The following is a 21047-nucleotide window of genomic DNA, read 5'->3' as shown; positions in this document are numbered from 1 at the left end:
CTTACAGGGATGCTGGAAGGGCAGTGAACATGTAATCACTTTCTGAGGGCAGTGACTTCTGTCTCGATCTGACATATTTCTAGTAAAGAATATTTAATTAAGGCCTACTGAAAGACAAACTGAAGGTTACTCCTTACCAGTATATTATTCCATTTCACCTCAAATTTTTCATTTCTTATTGATGCTGTTGCTTCAATCAATGCATTGAAGGTATATACATCAGCTGTAAAAGAAGAACACTATTTAACAAAATTTGAGATTGAAGATTAACCTTTAAATGGCTGTTTAACACAAAATGGTCATTCATGTGTCCCTTAGCTAATCACCACACGTCCACAGAACTAGAAAACCATTCCTTGCCTGGATCTCTACTCTTGCTTCAATCACCAATGCAAGAGGAAAAGATGAAACATGGGCCCATGATTGAGGCGAGATCCAAGATTTCATGCAGATTCTTGACAGAAGGAAAGAAAGGGAGAGAGGGAGGGGAGTTCTCAAAACAAACTCACCACGGAGTCTGCTGTTTAATAACTCAGTGTACAAGTTTAACGCCTGCACATGAGCTTGGTGCTGGAAGAGGAAAAGAAAAAATTAAGCATCATCAGACTCATTCATTTAAGAAGTATGTGCAGATCTACTACTGTTACAGGGTTTGGGAAAACAGTCATTAAGCAAAACAGACCAGGCCCCTGTTGTCATGAAGCTTATATTCTAATGCAGTGATTTTCTACCTAGGGGACATTGGGCAATGCCTGGAGACATTTTTAGTTGTCACAACTTGGGGTGGGTGTAGACTAAGGAGTACTCAACATCCTATGATGCACAGGACAGCCCCCACAAATTATCTGACCCAAAATATCAGTTGTTCTGAGGTTGAGAAACCCCGACTTGGAAATTAAAGATTAAAATAAATAATACAAATATACCTTCACCATTCCTCGGATCATTGTGCAATAGGAATGTGCGTTTTTCTCTGGTATCAGAGCAAAAATTCTCTCAGCATTATTGTTTGCTCTAGAAACAAGAGAGTAAGTGTGAACCAGGAAAACAGGAAAAACCAGTAATAGCTAAATGGTACCATGTTACGGGTCGGCTTTAGCTCAAGCGGTTACTTCCTCAAGCCAGACTTCAATCTGTCTAAATGGTACCATGTTATACAAACTATCCTGTACCTTGATTCTCCCCTTGATATATTGTAGAAATCAGACAAACCAGAATTTGAGACAAGAACCTATTCCAAAGTCCATGCTCTTAACCACTATACAAAATTACTAAAACTTATCCCAAGAAATTTAACCTTCCATTCCATTAAATTCATCACTTCAAAAAAGACTTTAGATATTGACGGTAGCTCTCTTTCTCAACATCTATGTGAAACATCTTTCCTTTATTTAAATACTTCCACTCAGTTAACTTAAATTCTCAAATGTAGTTAAATGTTATTCATCTTTTGTTCAGAATATTTCTGCTTGCTGGTCAGCAGTCTTAATTTAGCACCACATTCTAGTGCCTACTGCCTGTGTATTTTTAGAAAACAAAAATATCAAATAGTTCAGAATTAGAGGTGTATATCCCAAAGTAGAACTGCTAATGAGACTACCAAAGGAACTAAACCATCTGAAGGCTACACTGAGTTAAGTGAGGAGGGGAAAAAAAAAATCAAGCGTTCACCTCTAAATGGACTCTTTTGATGCTGGTTGGAGGTAAAAACCTATGAAAAAAGTTCTAAACGCATATGAACATGAATTATGAAATTTACATTGCACAATGAAACAAACTCTTTTTTGGAATATTACAGAATGACATCATCTTCGGAGGTTGATGGGACATATTCCACATATGGTAAGAAACCATAAAACGAGGTTCTTAACTATGTGTAACATACCTCCAAGTAACTCTAAACTGATGACCAGCCTTCATCCTAGATTTCTTGCTATTTTCTTCTGTGGCGTCTTCCTGGAATGAATCATCAAGAGATACAGAAGTTAAGACAATGGAATGCATTCCCCCAATCAGACTACTCGAAATCAAGAAGGCAAATGGAACTCAGAAAAACAAAGGAAATACAGATGAAGCAAAAGACAAAGAGAAACCCACTAAATGTTTATGCCTATAATTTCCTAAGTATAAATCAGCAAATTCACTGATGAAAAGCAAAGTTGCCCCTTAAAGCAACAAGTGATAGCCTGGAGACAAGATGAAACCAATGTCCTGTACAGCTGGTCCAGAGATAGAAACTGGAAAGCCAAACAACATAGCCTGCTTCCCCAGAGGCTATGTCTGGCTTGATCCATATGGAAATACTGTACATAAGTACCCTTGTATAATTAAACACTGAGCCAAACAAGCTAAAATTTTGTAAAACTAAATCTTGTCCTTTATTTATACGTCAAAGACTGGGATGAGGCCGACATAGGGTGAGACAGGCTTGGCTAGGATCGCAGTGGTCGGTGCTGGGGCTGGAGGGCAGAGGGTCAGACAGGCCAGGGCTTCAGAAGATGCCCTTGAAGGCAAGGAGTGACTGCAACCCACTGCCCATGCACTGTGAAAGACTTAAATTCTCTGTATAATAGTGGAGAAAAATTAGAAAAGACAGACAGAAAGAAAAACACCCATAATCCCACCCCAGAAAAAACTTTTTTAATATGATGTTCTTATGCATATAAAAAATTTTTATGAAAATGCAATATTTATATTATCATATAGCCTGTTTCACACTTAAATGATCAATCATTTCATACCTAAATCTATTCTAGTGCTCTCAATGGCTACACAACATTCTGACCATAATTTGATCATCTACTATCAGACATCTAGATTGTTTTCAACATTTCTGCACTTTTAGGTATAAATATATTAAGAAAAATGTCATATACATTTCTGTCTACCTGATCCAAAGGATTCCTTGGGACCCATTTCTAGAAGTAACTCGTGAGTTGAGAAATAGGCAATGACTCAACCTACCAGCAGCCCTCGGCACAGTACTGTTCTACACCCCTGCCTAATGTGTTCCCTCCTCTCTGCCCACGTATGGATGAATTTTTGAGGGAGCTGGGGCCATAGAGTCTTTCCCTGGCTATTATGTTACACCTTCCTCTGTGTAACCAAGATGGAGAAAAGAGAAAGAATTCGCTCAAAATACAATCAATGAGGCCTGGAGGGATTGCCACCCATCAGGGGAGCAGCCCCGATCCAAAATCAGCCTTTCTTTTTATTGACAAGATGAGGAAGTTTTACAAGAAAAATCAGTGGATTCAATCATCAAGGTAGGACATAAGGACATGGGCAGTGTTACAAAAGTTGTCTATGGCTAAGTATAGCTTAACAATGGAAACTAGTAACACCAGTAAATTAAAGCAACATTCCAAAGTACAATTAGTAAAGAGATAAATTGGTCAAACTGGCTCATTATCTTAAGTATGACCTCTCCTTAAACAAACAAAAGTTACACTCTTATGATAAAATCTAAATACAACTATCTCTAAAGTTTCCCCCAACAGACAGCTTGCCCCTAGCAAACATCTTTTCCACAACTTTCCCTTCAGCAATTCTTAAAATCTCTTAACAGAACCTACTACCTGTCATCTCTAAAATAAAGTATACAGTCCCGTACCTAACCAGTGATTAAGAGTTGATTAGATGGGCTGTGGACCCTGTCCGAGGGCTTTTGCCCCATACATGCATTTACCTAAAAACCTTATTCTAAAATCAAATGAGAATCACGATTTCTAACCCACTACACTATTACACATCATGTTGTCACTATAAGTAATAGAGGGGCCAGCCCAAACTTTCTGGTCAAAGTTTTGCCTGAATATGTGGTAGGCAAGGACAAAACATTTCTACGGGAACCAGAGATAAAATAATTGTTTAAATCTGTCTCTTCCTCCTGCACCACTCTTCATCAAGGCTACTGTACCGTACTACATCTCAGTACAAATCTTACTATCCTGACACATGACACAAGAACCCATTTTACTTTGAAAAGGTATTACTTTTAAAAGAAACTTTTAAAAAAATCAATGCCAAAAGCTATTACCAATTCTTCTGACTGTTCAGTTTGCTGAAATTGATAATCAGCTGGGGGCTCCCGGTCACCATAGTAACACAATAAATCCAAGAGACTATTAGTTGTTTCAAGAGACACAGTGGTTCCTGTGGGTAGGAGAAAAAAAAGGGAAAAAAATCTTGAAACAAATATCCAAGAACTAAAACCTGTTAAGTTAAAATTCTTCACTTTTTGTGTTAGCTGTGGCTTTCTTGGCTATATGCTTATTATCTACCACTTTATCAACTGATGAGTATGCACTCAACATCAACTTAAAACACCCGGAGTGATGCGGACAGGGACACATTCCTTACCAACCGTGTGGTCTGACATAAAAGATTACACTACAAGAAGTCTGACCCTGTGTTCACTTACTCCATGTACTCATATCCTCAGAGAAACCATCTCATGGTTTTAACAATCATCTCCAAACTGAAGACACACGGCAAACTTAGCTCCCCTGGCCCAAGTTCACTGAACAAATCCAAGGAGAATTATTCCACCTGATTCCAGAGCCTCACTAAAAACTTCCCTAGAGGGGTTGGCCAGTTAGCTCAGATGGTAAAAACTTTCCTACAAATACTGGTTTAATTACCTAATTATACTAGCCTTTTAAAAATTGTTCAAAACATTATGCTACCATTAATTGACACTACTTAAAAAGGGAAAAAAGGCACAGGAAGAAGTACGAGACACAAAAGAAAAAGAACTGCATTTGCACTGATAAATGAAAATGCCCTTCAGGAAAGCAAAAGCCCAGAAGAGAAAGCAGCAGAGTGGAGAGAGCACTGGCTATGGAACGTAACTCAATCGAGTCTTACTATCTCAGTGCTGTGGGACCCTAGAAAAGTTACCTAATACTGTAGTCAGTTTCCTTTATAAAATTACTATAAAACACAACTTATCTTTAAGATGCTGTAGAGTTAAATTAAGTATATGAAATGCCTAGCAGAGTGTTTGGCACTTGTTAAGGGCTTAATATGAAATTTTCTATGATCCCTTCCCTAATGTGTTGGTTGGCTCATTGTTACTGAACTATGGTTCGGACACACCATGAATAAAACAGGCCTTAGCAATAAGAATTTTCATGCAGACTGATACCAGATGATCATGTTCAACAAGCTGAGGGAAGAGCCTCACCAGATTATCATCTGCTATCATCACTCAGTTGTACACACGATGCTGTACATAAGAGGCTACATACTGACATTCTCAAACACAGCTGTCTGCAAATGTTTCTTGTTGTGTTCAAGTTGATAACTCAAATAATACCAACTGCCTTTGATGTTACTGTACACACATTCTCATGGTAGCTTATTAGCCATGCTATCTGTGTATGTACCCCTGGAGGTTCGTCTAGACCTAATTCAGACAGGCACAGAACTTTGGAGCCAGAAGCTCTGAGGAATTAAGTGACTTTTTCAAGTCCACAGAACAGTTAGTGTCAGAGCTAGCACCAGTGTCAAAGCCAGTGATCCCAGTTTAGTGCTTTCCTTTTTAAACATTTCTTTGTTTTATGTAGCCCTGTCTTCCAAACATACTTAAAAAGTACAGGAAATTTAAATACAGTGTATGCACCTAATATTAAAAACAGAAGCGAAGGAAGTATGACTACATAACTTCTCTACCAGAGGTATAGCGTAACAGCATAATAAACTAACAAAGTTGCAATTCTATCTCACCTATAATTTTGAAATGAAGTTAAAGCCGAACATAAAATAGTATTTATTAAACTATTAAAAACACAGCCATCAAGCAGAATAAGTAAAGTAGTACAGTTGGCTCTTGAACAACATGGGTCTGAACTGCATGGGTTTGCTTACACATGGATTTTTGTCAACCAACTGAGATTGAAAATATAGTACTCATGGGATGCAGAACCTGTGTATAGAGAGGGCTGGCTTTTCATATCCGCACCTTCCACAGGTCAGACTTTGGGACTTGAGTATCCACGGAGTTTGATATACATGGGGGTTCCTGGAACCAATCCCTTGGACAAGTGTACTTACAACTTTCACTCAAAACTATCTAACTGTGGCCCACTTTAAAGCCCATGTTCCTAGAGCTGCTATAATCACCTGCTTGTGAGAGCTGATCAAACATGTCCACCGAAGCTTTGACTTTTTTGAGCTTGATTCGTTCCTTCAGGGCAGCTTCACTTACATCTTCGATCTGAGGTTCAAAGGACTCAGGCATTAAACACTAGGGAAAGATGGCTAAAGTTACTATAAACAGTTACAGGTGAAAGGATAACAAATTTTCATCATCAGTACATCAAAATAAAACTTCACTGCTCCAATTCATGTTTCCTACACTGATACTTTAACATGAATGTCTTGTATGGAATCTAACTAAAAAATGTTAAAAACAAACAAACAAACAAAAAAACCCAAACTTTTCTGGTCTCTAAAACATGAAGCTTGTTTAGCTACCTCCTAGTTTGATAAGAATTTATTTTTTTTTGAGAATTTTTTTCTTCAGTTTCATGGAAGCTCCTGAGTAATGTCAAAGGATAAAATTACAACAAATTTATTTTTTAAAATTTTTTCCTTAAAGATGACTGGTAAGGGGATCTTAACCCTTGACTTGGTGTTGTCAGCACCACGCTCCCCCAAGTGAGCTAACCGGCCATCCCTATATAGGGATTCGAACCCACGGCCTTGGTGTTATCAGCACCGCACTCTCCCGAGTGAGCCACGGGGCGGCCCTTAGTTTGATAAGAATTTAAAAGCACCCTGCTAAAAACCATTCTTCCTCCAATACCCCATCTTGACTCAAGGAGTCAGGGTGCACCCAGTTTCCAAAGGCAGAAACTTTTCATCCCTGACGGTACTTTTACTCTATTTAATACCTCAAAGGTATGTTGATTTTAACTCATTCACTTATTTATTCAAAACACTTTTTGAATGCCTACTACGTATTTACCCCAGGCACTAAGCTAGGCACAGGGGAAAACAGAGATGAAAGGCACTCTCTACCCTCGAGGTGCTCACAGTCTAATGGAAAAGCAGATGAGGAAATCATTACAATACAGTGTGAATGGTGCTGCCCACCATGGAGGCAGGGGACACTTGGAAGGCTTCAAGCAAGAGTGATCCTGGAGCTAGGTACAGGAGAGTGACTGTCAAAAACATAAAGGGGAAAGGGCAGGATGACAAACGATCATTCTATCACTGCCACTGTCTTAGTTCAGGATTTTAATATTTTTACTGACATAACTGCACTAGCTTTCTAACCTGTCACTAGAAGTTGGAGTGTGAGAATAGTAGGAATGAGTATGTTTGGGTGTGAGTTTTGGGAAGCAGAGAGATGTGAGGGGAAGAGAGTAGTTTTAGATATTATGAGTCTGAGATTGGTATTTCCACTAATAAATTCAGGAGGGCAGAGGCACACCTGTTTTGCTCGCCTCTATACTGACAGTACTAAGCACATTGCCCAACACACCGCAGGCGCTGAATAAATACTTGCTGCACAACTGTAGAACAGAGAAGTAGCTAGAAATACAATTTGGAGTTCAAAGTAGAGGATCTAGGCTAGATACACAAAAATGCCAAATGGAGTATAAGGGTCACTGAAGCAGGAAAGGAAAGATAAAAAGAGAAAGTGACTGAGCATGGAAACCTAAGAATGATACCAATGCTTAAGGAGTGGACAGAGAGCCAGTGAGGGAAACTGGAAAGGAATAATCATAGAGGTAAAGATCCCAGAGTGTGGCATCACAGAGGCTAAATGGGGAAAATATTAAGATGAAGAGCAAATTCATACAAAAGGAATTTTAAAAAGGTTAGTATGGTTGAGCAAAGATAACTCCACATGTTAAAATGCTTTCCATTCAGACACTGAGGGTATACAAATGGCTATTTCACATTAGCCATGAGAGCTTGATTTAATTTACAATGATATAGTATTATGTGAAAAATGCAACTACCTCTCCTTACCGGTATATGAGGTTCAGCTATGTCCTTCTGAAAATATTTGGGATGTGAATTAATAACAAACTTTGCTGCATTCTCCCCAGACTTCTTTGCCAATAAAAACAAACGCTATATAAAGAAAAAGATTCAGATAGAAATTGGTATTTATGTTAATTCACACTCAAGCAAGATTAAAGTTACACTCTCAGCAAGAATGATTATTCTCCCCCCGACAAAAAAGAATGCAACAATACATGGAACCTCAATTCGAAATTAAATTACAGTGCAGATGACCCTTGAACAACATGGGTTTGAACTGCATGGGTCCATTCCTACAGGGTTTTTTTCAATAAATACACTGAAAATTTTTTTTTTGAGATTTGTGACAATTTTTTCACATTATCCTTTCATATTTGATGTCTAGTGTTAATAATACATATAATATCTACATTGCTTTGTATCCCATAAGACGATATCAGTGTAGGTACTGACAGGCAATTCATTTTGTAAACAGACGATGTAAACCTAACAGTATCAATAAATAAAGTACAGTACCAGAAATGTATTTTCTCTTATGATTTTAATAACATTTTCTTTTCTTTAGCTTACTTTATTATAAGAATACAGTATATAATACACATAACATACAAAATATGTATTAACCGACTGCTTATGTTATTGTTAAGGCTTCTGGTCAGCATTAGACTATAAGGAACTAAGTTTTGGGGCAGTCAAAAGTTATACATGGGTTTTTGACTGTGCACAGGGTCAGTGCTCCAACCCCTGAGTTGTTCAAGGGTCAACTGTACATCATACATCCGCCTCTTCTACAGAGTGTAACAAACAGCTTGAACTACATAAAAACAACACATTTAAATTATGTGGGTTGCTGCAGTGTGAAAAAGCCCTAAGTATTTATTAAAAAGCAAAACAAAAACTCTCCATAGACAATATCTCAATCTTTTTGATAAAAGTAGTAAAAGATTCACAAAGTCTACCAATTTATCTATCAGCACCTGTAAACTTTTCAAAGGTTTTTACAATTAAATTGTATATGTACTCTTGTACACAAACCAGCAAAATAAAACATAATACCTGAAAAGTTACATGAAAATACTCACAGATTCCACAGAGGATGTTGGTATGAGGTATGGATCATCCTGAAAGGCATAAGGGGCAGCTGTGGTATCCTGTGGAGAAGACACAGAAGTCTTTTTAGATTTTTATCAAGAGGACCTTCTGAGTTTTGGTGATAACCAAAAATCTGTACAATAAGTTTTAATTACATATATAAAATACATGCAGAAGTTATGTGTGTATGTGCATGTGGGTATATATACATACATAAAGAAACAGACAGAAGACACACTAATTCCTATACCATACTCTCAGCTCTACACGACTTGCCTAAGGATGACTTAAAGCAAACAAAGGCTCCAACCCCCAGGGCTGCTTTCTTAAGATTGGAGCCTACTATCACTGGGGACTATTGCTGTTTTAAACTCTAGGTAAGGACCCTCTGAAGTAACTAGTCCTGACACCAGTTTCCTGGTATAGGATTTCCTTCAAAGCATGGTGGCTATCCATCCATGCTTAACCTCATCCAAGAGTTCCTCCTCCACTGGAGGATAAAATTGGGCCCCCTGAGAAGGTATGAACAGCAGCACTTTCTCCTGTGTCCTGTTGCCCAAGGTTCTGCATTTCTTTCTTAAAACTCTTCTAAAATTGCTCCTTAACCCTGAGCAAAATAAAGTCGCCAGCACCCCCAGGGGCCCCACTCAGAACTACTCCAGAATTACTTCCTCTATTCCTCTCCTCTGCCTCTGAGCCCCCTACTTGGGCCTTCTTACTCACCCTCTGCCTTGAATCTCTGCTGACTGTGCCTTTGATGCCTTGTCTGACAGACCTGGACTCTCCTGGGGGCAGAGCTTCCCTGCAGCTCTCAATAGAAAGCTGCTCATACCTGGGACCTGGAGGCAGGCTTATTTATTTATTTTTGTCTTCGCTTTCTCCTGCCACTTTAAAACCCCTATACTTCTATTCCTCCACACTCCTCAAGTGAGGCTTATTTCATCTTGTTATACAACTCCCCACCAAGACATGGCAGGTATGGAAAGGCAAGCAGAAATAGCAGTTCTAGGTTAATTGTCCTGGACTACTCTCTGATTATACTCAAACTATAACTCATCTCTGGCTCTGATCCTTGCCATCACCTTCATTTAGATACCTATTCGGGCCTCTTCTTCTGGTGACATGCTCTACACCTCTCAATTTACTAGACTCATCCTTCCTATTTGACTCCCAATTTCCCCTCTGAGTGACTTCCAAGTCCTCCATGGTCTCTGAGAAACAACTTATGCAGTCTAGCCCCGTAGCTCAGACACCTCAAACTAAATTTGTCCCCAAACTGAACTTCCCTGACATAGCTACTGTCTCCCCTGTCACCATCTCAATGAATGGCTGGACTGGCTGGACCATCTTGTAATCCAACCCAAAGATTTTCTCCCATTCAACTAACCTGTCATCAGCTTTGGCCAACTGTAACTCCTTAATATCTCCTACCTACTCCATTCTCTTACCCTAGCTGCAAATGCCTCAGTTCAGTGCCTTCCTTATTCATTCTTTCAGTATTTACCGAGTGCCTCATATGTGGCAGGCATTATTCTAGCTACCAGGGAGACAAGAGACAAAATCCCTGCCCCCTCATACAGCTTACAATTTAGTGAGAAATAAATCTCTAGAAAATAAACAATATATAGTAAATTAAAAAGAGTTTAAATGCTCTGCAGAAAAACAAAGCACAGAAAGAGATATACACTTTGAATGGGGGATGGTCAGGGAAGGCCTCACTGAAAAGGTGATATTTGAGCAAAAACTTAAGAGATGAGGGAGCAAGATATGCAGATATCTGAGGGAAAAATACTCCAGGCAGAAGGAATAGCAAACATTCAAGTCAAGGCAGCTGCATGCCTGCTGAAAAACTGAGAACAGTCGGGAGGCCAGCGAGGCTGGAACACAGTAGGCAAGGGACACAGAAACAGATGCAGTTAAGAGAGAGGTAATGGCAGATTGTGTAGGGCCTTAAGGGCCCTGATGTGGACTTCAGTTTTTGTTCTAATTACAATAATGGGAAGCCATTCCTGAACTGTGAGAAGAGAGATAAGATCCAAGGTCACTATAGCTGCTCAACAGAGAAGTCTGTAGGGGTTGATTAATATAGACTAGTAAGAGATGATGACGACTAAGGTGATCATGGTGGTGGAATTTGCATAGTGTGCAAGAGTTATCAGGCCTGAAACTACATTAGAAAGGCCTGTTTCAAGAGTGGCCCTTGGCTGGCATCTTGGAACTTGGATTTTGGGAGGGTTCTCATCATTCCCCCAACTGGTAAGAATGGTGCACTGTGCCCAATCTGTTCACACGATGTGGTTTATACTGAACACCTGCTCTCCTTTTGGGAGTATGGAACCTGGTTTGTGATAGCCAGAGGGGGTGCCTACATGACCAGCCTCCCATAAAAACCCGGGGCACTGAGTTTCTAATGAGTTTTGCTGGTAGACATTTCACAGGTGCTGTCACTACTCACTGTTGGAAGAATTAAGCATGTCTTGTGTGACTCCACTGGAGAGAACTTTTGGAGGTTTATACCTTGTTTCCTCTGGACTTTACTCACGAGTGCTATTCCTTTGCTGATTTTGCTTTGTATCTTCTTGCTGTAATAAATCTTAGCTGCGTGACTATATGCTGAGTCCTGTGAGTCCTCCTAGCAAATCACTGAACATGGAAGTGGTCTTGGAGACCACATACACATATATTTTCAAAGGAGAAACAAAGGCTTTACTAATGTGAAACATTAGAGAAAGATGAGCAAAAGAAGACTCCCAGGACTTTGGCCTGAGCAACTAGAAGGATGGAGTTGCCATTAATGAGATAGCAAAGAAATGTGTAAGGAGTAGGTTTGGAGGGAAAGACATTGCTGTCTTCTCTAAAAGTTTTCTGATTATGTCATATCCTTTGCTGAAAATCCCAATGGACTTGGAGAAAAATCGAACTCCCCAGAACAGCATTCATGATCTTGTCTCATCTCTCTCACCTAAAATCCTTGATTCCCACCACAACAAACTACTCATTCTACGCCTTTGTGCCTCTGCTCATGGTGCTGCCTCTGCCGGGAATGCTCTTTCCCACTACTATATCCTTGCTTCTCTCCTTTCAATCATCAACCCAATTATCAACTCTTCTGAAGTCCTTTCCCAGTCTGGGTATGTACTCCCTTCATGCTCCTTCAATCTACCCTTTAGGAACTATGCAAGGACTGTGTCTGAATTCGGTTTTTTAAATTTAATTTTATTTTATCAATATACAATGTGGTTGATTATTTTGGCCCATTACCAAAACCTCCCTCCCCCCTCCTTCCCAACAACCTCATACCTATTCACTTGTCAAAACAACTTCAAGGAATTGTGACTGTTGTGTCTTCTTCCCTCCCCCACTCCGTTTATTTGTGTATTTATTTACTTTTTGCTTCCACAAATAAGTGAGAACATGTGGTATTTCTCTTTCTGTTCCTGACTCACTTCACTTAATATAATTTTTTCTAGGTCCGTCCATGTTCTTGCAAATGGCAGCATTTCATTCTTTTTTATAGCAAAGTAGTATTCCACTGTGTACATATACCACATTTTCCGTATCCACTCATCTGATGATGGACATTTCGGCTGGTTCCAACTCTTAGCTATTGTAAATAGTGCTGCAATGAACACTGGAGAACAGGTATACTTTCAACTTGATGATTTCCATTCCTCTGGGTATATTCCAAGCAGTGGGATAGCTGGGTCATATGGTAGATCAATCTGCAATTGTTTGAGGAACCTCCATACCATTTTCCATTGAGGCTGCACCATTTTAAAGTCCCACCAACAGTGTATGAGAGTTCCTTTTTCTCTGCAACCTCGCCAGCATTTATCATTCACAGTCTTTTGGATATTAGCCATCCTAACTGGGGTGAGATGGTATCTCAGTGTGGTTTTGATTTGCATTTCCCTAATGCTGAGTAATGTTGAGCATTTTTTCATGTGTCTCTTGGCCATTCGTATATCTTCCTTTGAGAAATGCCTATTTAGCTCCTTTGCCCATTTTTTAATTGGGTTACTTCTTTTTTCTGTTGTAAAGTTGTTTTGGTTCCTTGTACATTCTGAATATTCTTGTATATTCAAAGGATATGAATCCTTTGTCAGATGCGTATTTTGCAAATATTTTTTCCCACTCTGTTAGCTGTCTTTTAACTCTCTTATTTTGCTGTGCAGAAGCTTTTTAGCTTGATATAATCCCATTTGTCTATTTTTCCTTTGGTTGCCCATGCTTTTGGGGTCATACTCATGAAATCTGTGCCCAGTCTCACTTCCTGGAGTGTTTCTCCTATGTTTTCTTTAAGGAGTTTTACTGTTTCAGGATGTATATTTAATTCTTTAATCCATTTTGAGTTGATTTTGGTATATGGTGAGAGGTAAGGGTCTAGTTTCATTCTCCTGCATATTGATATCCAGTTATCCCAGTACCATTTGCTGAAGAGGCAGTCTCTTCCCCAGTGTATAGGCTTGGTGCCTTTGTCAAAGATTAGATGACTGTACGTGTGTGGGTTGATTACTGGATTCTCTATTCTAGTCCATTGATCAGTGTGTCTGTTTTTATGCCAGTACCATGCTGTTTTGGTTATTATAGCTTTGTAGTATACTTTAAAGTCAGGTAATGCTATGCCTCCAGCTATATTTATTTTGCTTAGAATTGTTTTGGCTATGTGTGGTCTTTTGTTATTCTGTATAAATGTCTGGATCATTTTTTCCATTTCTGAGAAAAACATAATTAGAACTTTGATAGAGATTGTATTGAATTTGTACATCACTTTGCGCAGTATGGCCATTTTCACAATGTTGATTCTTCCAATCCAAGAGCATGGGATATCTTTCCATCTTCTTGTGCCCTCTTTAATTTCTCTCAACAGTGGTTTATAGTTCTCATTATAGAGGTTTTTCACATCCTTGGTTAACTCTATTCCTAAGTGTTTTATTTTTTTGGTGGCTACTGTAAATGGGCTAGCTTTCTTCATTTCTCTTTCCACACGTTCACTATTGGAGAATAGAAATGCTACTGATTTTTGTGTGTTGATTTTGTATCCAGCAACTTGGCTGGAATCATTTATCAACTTCAAGAGTTTTCTTGTAGAGGCTTTAGGCTGTTCGATATATAGGATCATGTCATCTGCAAACAGGGACAGTTTGACTTCATCTTTTCCAATCTGTATGCCCTTTATTTCTTTCTCTTCTCTGACTGCTCTGGCTAGTACTTCCAGCACTATGTTGAATAGGAGTGGTGAGAGTGGGCATCCTTGTCTAGTTCCTGTTCTTAAGGGGAAAGCTTTCAGCTTTTCCCCATTCAGGATGATATTGGCAGTAGGTTTATCACATATGGCTTTAATTATATTGAAATACTTTCCGTCTATACCTAACTTGTAGAGAGTTTTTACCATGAATGAGTGTTGAATTTTGTCAAATGCTTTTTCAGCATCTATAGAAATGATCATATAGTCCTTGTGTTTGATTTTATTGATATGGTGTATCACAGTTATTGATTTGCATATACTGAACCAATCTTGCATCCCTGGGATGAATTCCACTTGCTCATAGTGTATAATTTTGCATATGTGTTGCTCTATTCTGTTAGCCAGTATTTTATTGAGGATTTTTGCACCTATACTCATCATGGATATTGGCCTGTAGTTTTCTTTTTTTGTTGTATCTCTCTCTGGTTTTGGTATCACGGTGATGTTTCATAGAATGAGTTTGGAAGAATTGCCTCTGTTTCAATCTTTTGCAACAGTTTGTAGAGAATTGGTGTCAATTCCTCTTTGAATGTTTGGTAGAATTCTGCTGTGAACCCATCTGACCCTGGGCTTTTCTTTGTTGGGAGCTTTCTGATAACAGCTTCAATCTCTTTTATGGTTATTGGCCTGTTCAGATTTTCTATTTCATCTTGGCTTGGTTTTGGTGGTCTGTGTGTGTCCAGAAATTTATCCATTTTCTCCAGATTTTCAAATTTGTTGGCATATACTTTCTATAGTAGTCACTACTGATTTCTTGTATTTCATATGTATCAGTTGTAATATCACTTCTTTCATTTCTAATTTTTGTTACCTGGGTTTTCTCTTCTCTTCCTAGTTAGCTGTGCTAATGGTTTGTCAATTTTATTTATCTTTTCAAAAAACCAACTTTTTGATTCACTGATACTTTGTATCACTTTTTGGGTTTCTATTTCATTAAGTTCTGTTCTGATCTTCATTATTTCTTTCCATCTGCTAACTTTGGGTTTTGATTGTTCTTGTTTTTCTAGTTCTTTAAGGTGAAGTGTTAGGTTGTTCACTTGCCATCTTTCCATTCTTCTGAAGTATGCATTTAACGCAATAAATTTCCCCCTTGGTACTGCTTTTGCAGTATCCCACAGGTTTTGGTATGAAGTATCATTGTTTTCATTAGTTTCAATAAATTTTTTGATTTCCTGTTTGATTTCTTCTTGGACCCATATGTCATTAAGTAGAATGCTCTTTAATTTCCATGTGTTTGTATAGTTTCCAGAATTTCATTTGTTATTGATTTCTAATTTTAATCCATTGTGATCTAAAAAAATACATGGTATAATTCCAATTTTTTTGAATTTGCTGAGACTTGATTTGTGACCTAATATGATCTATCCTGGAGAATGATACATGTGCCGATGAGAAGAATGAATATTCTGAGGTTGTTGGATGGAATGTTCTGTAGGTATCTGCCAAGTCCAATTGGTCTAGAGTGTTGTTTAGATCTTGTGTTTCCCTGCTGATTCTTTGCCTAGATGATCTGTCCAGTACTGACAGTGGGGTGTTCGGGTCCCCTGCTATTATGGTATTAGTGTCTACTCCTTTTTTAGGTCTAATAGAGTTTGCTTTATAAATCTGGCTGCTCTGACACGGGGTGCATATATATTTATGATTGTTATGTCTTGATGGATAAATCCTTTTATCATTATGTAGTGACCCTCTTTATCTCTTTTTATGGTTTTTAGTTTCAAGTCTATTTTATCAGATATAAGAATAGCTACTCCAGCTCGCTTTTCATTTTTATTTGCATGGTATCTTTTTCCATCCTTTCATTCTTAGTCTATGTGTGTCTTTACAGGTGAGGTGAGTCTCTTGAAGGCAGCATATAGTTGGGTCCACGTTTTTAATGTAGTCAGTCAGTCTGTGTCTTTTGAGTTGGTAATTTAAGCCTTTTACATTAAGAGTTGTTAGTGAAAAGTGTTGATTTACCCCTAGCATTTTATTTTCATTTGGATGTCTTAAGTGTCTTTTCCTTTCTTTCTGATTTACTGTTTGTCTTCTGTATTTGTTGGTTTCTTGGGTGGTAGATAAACTTTTTTTTTCTCTTCTTTGTTAGCATTTTTACTTTACTAGTGGGTTTTGATTTTTCTTGAGTTTTTATGGCAGTGGTAGTTATTTTTCAGGTACCAAACCCAGTACTCCCATGACAATTTCTTGTAAGGGTGGTCATGTGGTAGTGAACTCCCACAGTTTTTGTTTGTCTGAGAAATATACTATTTGCCCTTCATTTCAGAAGGATAGCCTTGTGGGGTAAAGTATTCTTGACTGGCGATCTCTGTCTTTTAGTATTTTGAATATATCATCCCATTCCTTTCTGGCTCTTAGGGTTTGTGATGAAAAGTTTGATGTTAGTCTGATTGGGGCTCCCTTATAGGTGACTTGACGCTTCTCTCTTGCAGCTTTTAACATTCTCTTTGTCTTTGAGTTTTGCCAATTTGACTATAACATGTCTTGGAGAAGACCTTTTTGGGTTGAATATGTTTGGGGATCTTTGAGCTTTCTGAATCTGAAGATCTGTGTCTTTTCCTGTACCTGGAAAGTTTTCTGCCACTATTTTGTTGAATATGTTTTCAATGCAATCTCATTTTTCCTCCCCTTCTGGAATATCCATGACTCAGATATTTGAGTGCTTAAGGTTGTCTGATTCTTAGTTCTTCAATGCTTTTAATTCTTTTTTCTTTTTGTCTGCCTGTGTTATTTCAAACAGCCCATCTTCAAGGTCAGAAGTTCTCTCTTCTGCTTCTGCAAGCCTGCTGGTTAAACTCTCTGTTGTGTTTTTTATTTCACTGAATGAATTCTTCAGCTCAGCAAACTCTGCTACATTCTTTTTCAGGGCATTGATTTCCTTGTACACTTCTTCTTTCAGGTCCTGTATACTTTTCCTCATTTATCGTATTGTCCAGCTGAGTTTTCTTATATCTCATTTAGTTTCCTTAGAATTATCACTCGAAATTCCTTGTCAGACATTTCAAGGGCTTCTTGTTCTATAGGATCTAGAGTTTGAGAGTTATTACCCTTTGGTGGTGTACTTTCTTGATTTTTCATATTTCTGGTATCTTTCCTTTGGTGTTTAGTCACTATGGCAAGGGATTGCATGGTCCACTGGTTTGACACTATTGTCTGGCTAGGATCCTGCGGGACTGCCAATTTGGCACGGCTGCCTCAGTGCCTGTGGGTGGAAGGTGCGGGCCTCTGTGGTCAGCACCCACTTGCCCAGGCTGGGGGGGTGGGAGGGGTCCAGTGGCAGTGATGCCTACCTGCTCGGTTGCACTGGTGCCTCGAGGTGTGTGGTTGCCACAGGTCTTGGGCCTCTCTGGGGGGGCACCTCTCCAGTCAGTGCACACTTGCCCGTGGGGGTGGGGTCCTGGACCATGTCTGAATTCTACACCCAGCACAATGTGTGGTAAGCATCATAAAAGTACAATATATGGTTGCCAAAAGAATGAATGACTATCTCTTGGATTTTAAGGGCCAAAACCCATAATTCTACAACTTCTCTGACTTGAAGGAGGTGCTGGGCCATTCTTATTGAAATACTGAGAACAATCTCAGAGGCCCATTTCTGTGGTATTCATTTCAGGTGACTATTTATGGATAAGTGAGCTGCTGAAAATCTCAATGATTTTCAAGTGGAGATGTATAATACTTAAAAACCTTTCTCAGAAATTGGTAGAGTGTATCACTGCACATTTGGCCCTACACCCCACAAGTTTAACATCTACAACAGGAGAACGATTCGGTGTATTTGTAGTAACCAACTCAAGGAGAGTCAGTATCCACACAGATATTGTGGCAAAAGAAAAGATTTAATTATTTTAGACTTTCCCCCCATAGTTGAAGTTGTTAGTAGTTTCCAGCTAATGAAAAATACACAGGAAAAAATAAGGAAGTTCCATTTCTGATCAATTTGCCAAAGTTTCAGAGTATCCACCACACTACAAACTCTATACTTGAGTTGTCAACAGAACAAATTATTGACAAATGAAACCAACAAGATAGTAGCAGCAATAATAAAATAACTCTCATGTACTGAGCATTTCCTTTGTGCCAGACACTATCCTATACTCTTTAATGTATACTTAACTCATTTAATTCTCACCACAACCTTGAGGTTTGGTGATAAAATTAATCCCCATTTTATAGATCAGGGAACAGGAGCATCAAGAGATAAAGTAACTTCCTAAGTTCACAAAACTAGTAGCTTGGTTATTAAACAAAACACTGGGCTCCAGAACACACATTCTTTTTGATTTATTTTAGTAAAGATGATCATAGATAATGAACCCACATTCTTAATCTCTGCATTATTGCATGGCAGGTACATTATTTCTCAAAGTTGATATATAGATCACCTGCTATAGTTACTACTCCCAAACCATCCCCCAGGAATATGCATTTCAAGAAGCTCTTCTGTCACTATAGATCATTGGTATGGTATAAAAACAATGCATCTGGAGACAAAAGACATGGAACTAAGTTAAGGTTTTAGCATTCCAAACAATTTTGGTCCAGTGACATAGTTTCCTCATTTGTCAAATAAAGGGATTGGATCAGATAACTTTAAAAAAACTTTCCTGATGCACAACAGTTTAATTCTGAATAATGAAGAGGTATGAACATTAAATGTCTTATTAACCAAGTTAAAAACCTAAAAATCCTACTTACCCTGTTTACTGTGGAAGCAAGTGCTTGAAGAACGGCTACTTTATCCCTAGAATAAGAGTCACAAGTTAACCTTCATCAGGGCTCTTCATAAAGTGAACAAGCGATTCTACTCTCACAGTGCTCTGGCCAATACCAAAGTTCAGGTCTTACCTAGAGCCGATTCTTATCTTTCAAGATCACTAGAGAATAACAAGCTTAAAAATAAGAAAACTGTCTAGTTCTTTTGCCTGAAGTTGTTTAATACATATTCCTCTCTTTGCTTCGCTCGCCTCCTCCAACCTAGTCCCTAATACCATCACCCAAGGCTAGTGATTTCCAACCTTACCTCATAAAATTACCTTGCTTATTACTTCCTCCTATCCACTTTTCTATGCACTTTTATTGCAGCTTTCTGGACTACTCTTGCCTTTACTATCTAAACTGGTGGCTCTTAATTCAGCTATATATGAGAATAAATCACAGGCTCCTCTGGACCTACTGCATCAGAACCTCCAAGATCCACAGAAGACTGTCACATGCATCTTCACTGGATTCCAAGATGATTCTGATGCATCCTCCTGGTTTAGAACTTCTCAACCATATATAACTTTATGACATGAATTGCAGACCAGCTGTCCACTGTGCCTTTGGGTAAAGACCTTCACTAAACTACTGGACAAGGTTTCACTGGAATAAATGACAAATGAGATAATTCAGTTTCAAATGTTATTTTTGCTTCCACATTAGATGTGTTGCATTTCCAAAAGGGAATTATAGTGAATTTAATCAACCAAAAGTATTTCTCTAAAGTTTAACATAACATTCATAAGAATATAAGTCATCTGAGAAAGACAAAAGATACAGGAAATTTTAGATTACATCAAAATGGAGTAATTCCCTAGTGTATACATACATCCACTGGATTCTCTATCCAGTTTTTAAAGTCACATTTGCGTTATTTCAGCAAGAATGACAGACACATTCTCTTATCTCTCAGCATTCCCTAACTAAATTGTACATTAGCATGTTTAAGTCTTTACCAAGTTAGCACATCTTCCTAACATGTTAAGCAAATGCCAGTGAAGAAATTATGACATTCGGATTACTCACCAGCTCTCTTTTTAAAAAGGGTTATTTTTAAAAAGAATTGCAATGACTATATTATCTTTAAAAAATAAACTAGACCGTTATCGATAAAGCTAAAGTGTCTGGTATCATCCTGCAACCCCACCCTACCATAAGCTGGGTATAGATAGTATTTCCAGAGCTTTTTAAGGTATTTTCACACACACACCTCCATAAGAAATATATACTGTCATTTTGCATGTGTTTACGTAAGCTTGATTTTACTATCCATGTTATTACACATATAAATTCTATAAATGTTATATTGTATAATTTTTATTATCTATTCACTTATTGATGGGCAGTTAGGTGGTTTCAACTTGTTACTATTCCCAAGTTATAAGACATTCTCATCCATGTCTCTTGGGGTATATATGCAAGCATTCCTCCAAGGCTAAGTGGTAAGGTATGCACATTTAAAACTGTGATTCTGCCAAGTTTCCCTCCAAAGAGTTGTTACAATTTTACCGCCCCATCAACCAATGTATTGGAGCACACATTTCTCCATATTCTCCCCCTGCCAATCTGGTAAGTTTTAATTTGTATTTTCTTATGAGCCCAGTTACCTATGCATTGATCATAACTGGGCTCCGTGCCCTCCCTAACATAACACTTGATTCAGATTAACTTGTTCAAAACACTACCTTTATTTATTCATGTCATATTCACATATGAAAACTCACAATAACTCCTTAAAATTTATTGAAGTCTTCCATGGCACCTGTGTGACCTGGGAAATTACAGCTTTAAAAGATGCTTCATCTCTAAAATAAGGCAACAGAAACTTTACAACAGTAGTCCTTATGGCTTTTTCTAGTTCTAAAAGCATAGATTCCTGAGCCTGGAAATGCTTTTTCTGTGAAAGGACAGACAGTAAATATTTTAGATTTTATGGGTCTCAGGGTTC

At 38.3% G+C, this 21047-nt stretch overlaps 1 protein-coding gene across 2 annotated transcripts in view; it reads right to left on the bottom strand.

Moving 5' to 3' along the window:
• Positions 1-21047, bottom strand: part of PTCD3 (pentatricopeptide repeat domain 3) — a 35799-nt gene that overhangs the window by 10690 nt on the left and 4062 nt on the right. For both annotated transcript variants that reach the window (XM_063078701.1, XM_063078702.1), the window contains exons 4-12: positions 19037-19082; positions 9084-9152; positions 7987-8091; positions 6127-6250; positions 4040-4155; positions 1886-1956; positions 927-1014; positions 510-570; positions 138-223 (exon numbers count right to left, since the gene is read on the bottom strand). In XM_063078701.1, coding sequence (XP_062934771.1) covers positions 138-223; positions 510-570; positions 927-1014; positions 1886-1956; positions 4040-4155; positions 6127-6250; positions 7987-8091; positions 9084-9152; positions 19037-19082 — 766 coding nt within the window. The remainder of the gene's footprint in view (positions 1-137; positions 224-509; positions 571-926; positions 1015-1885; positions 1957-4039; positions 4156-6126; positions 6251-7986; positions 8092-9083; positions 9153-19036; positions 19083-21047) is intronic.

This window comes from Cynocephalus volans, chromosome 14 (genome assembly GCF_027409185.1).
Source record: "Cynocephalus volans isolate mCynVol1 chromosome 14, mCynVol1.pri, whole genome shotgun sequence".
Taxonomy (NCBI): domain Eukaryota; kingdom Metazoa; phylum Chordata; class Mammalia; order Dermoptera; family Cynocephalidae; genus Cynocephalus; species Cynocephalus volans.
The sequence above is the reverse complement of the archived record's forward strand: the minus strand, read 5'-3'. Positions and strand labels throughout refer to the sequence as shown.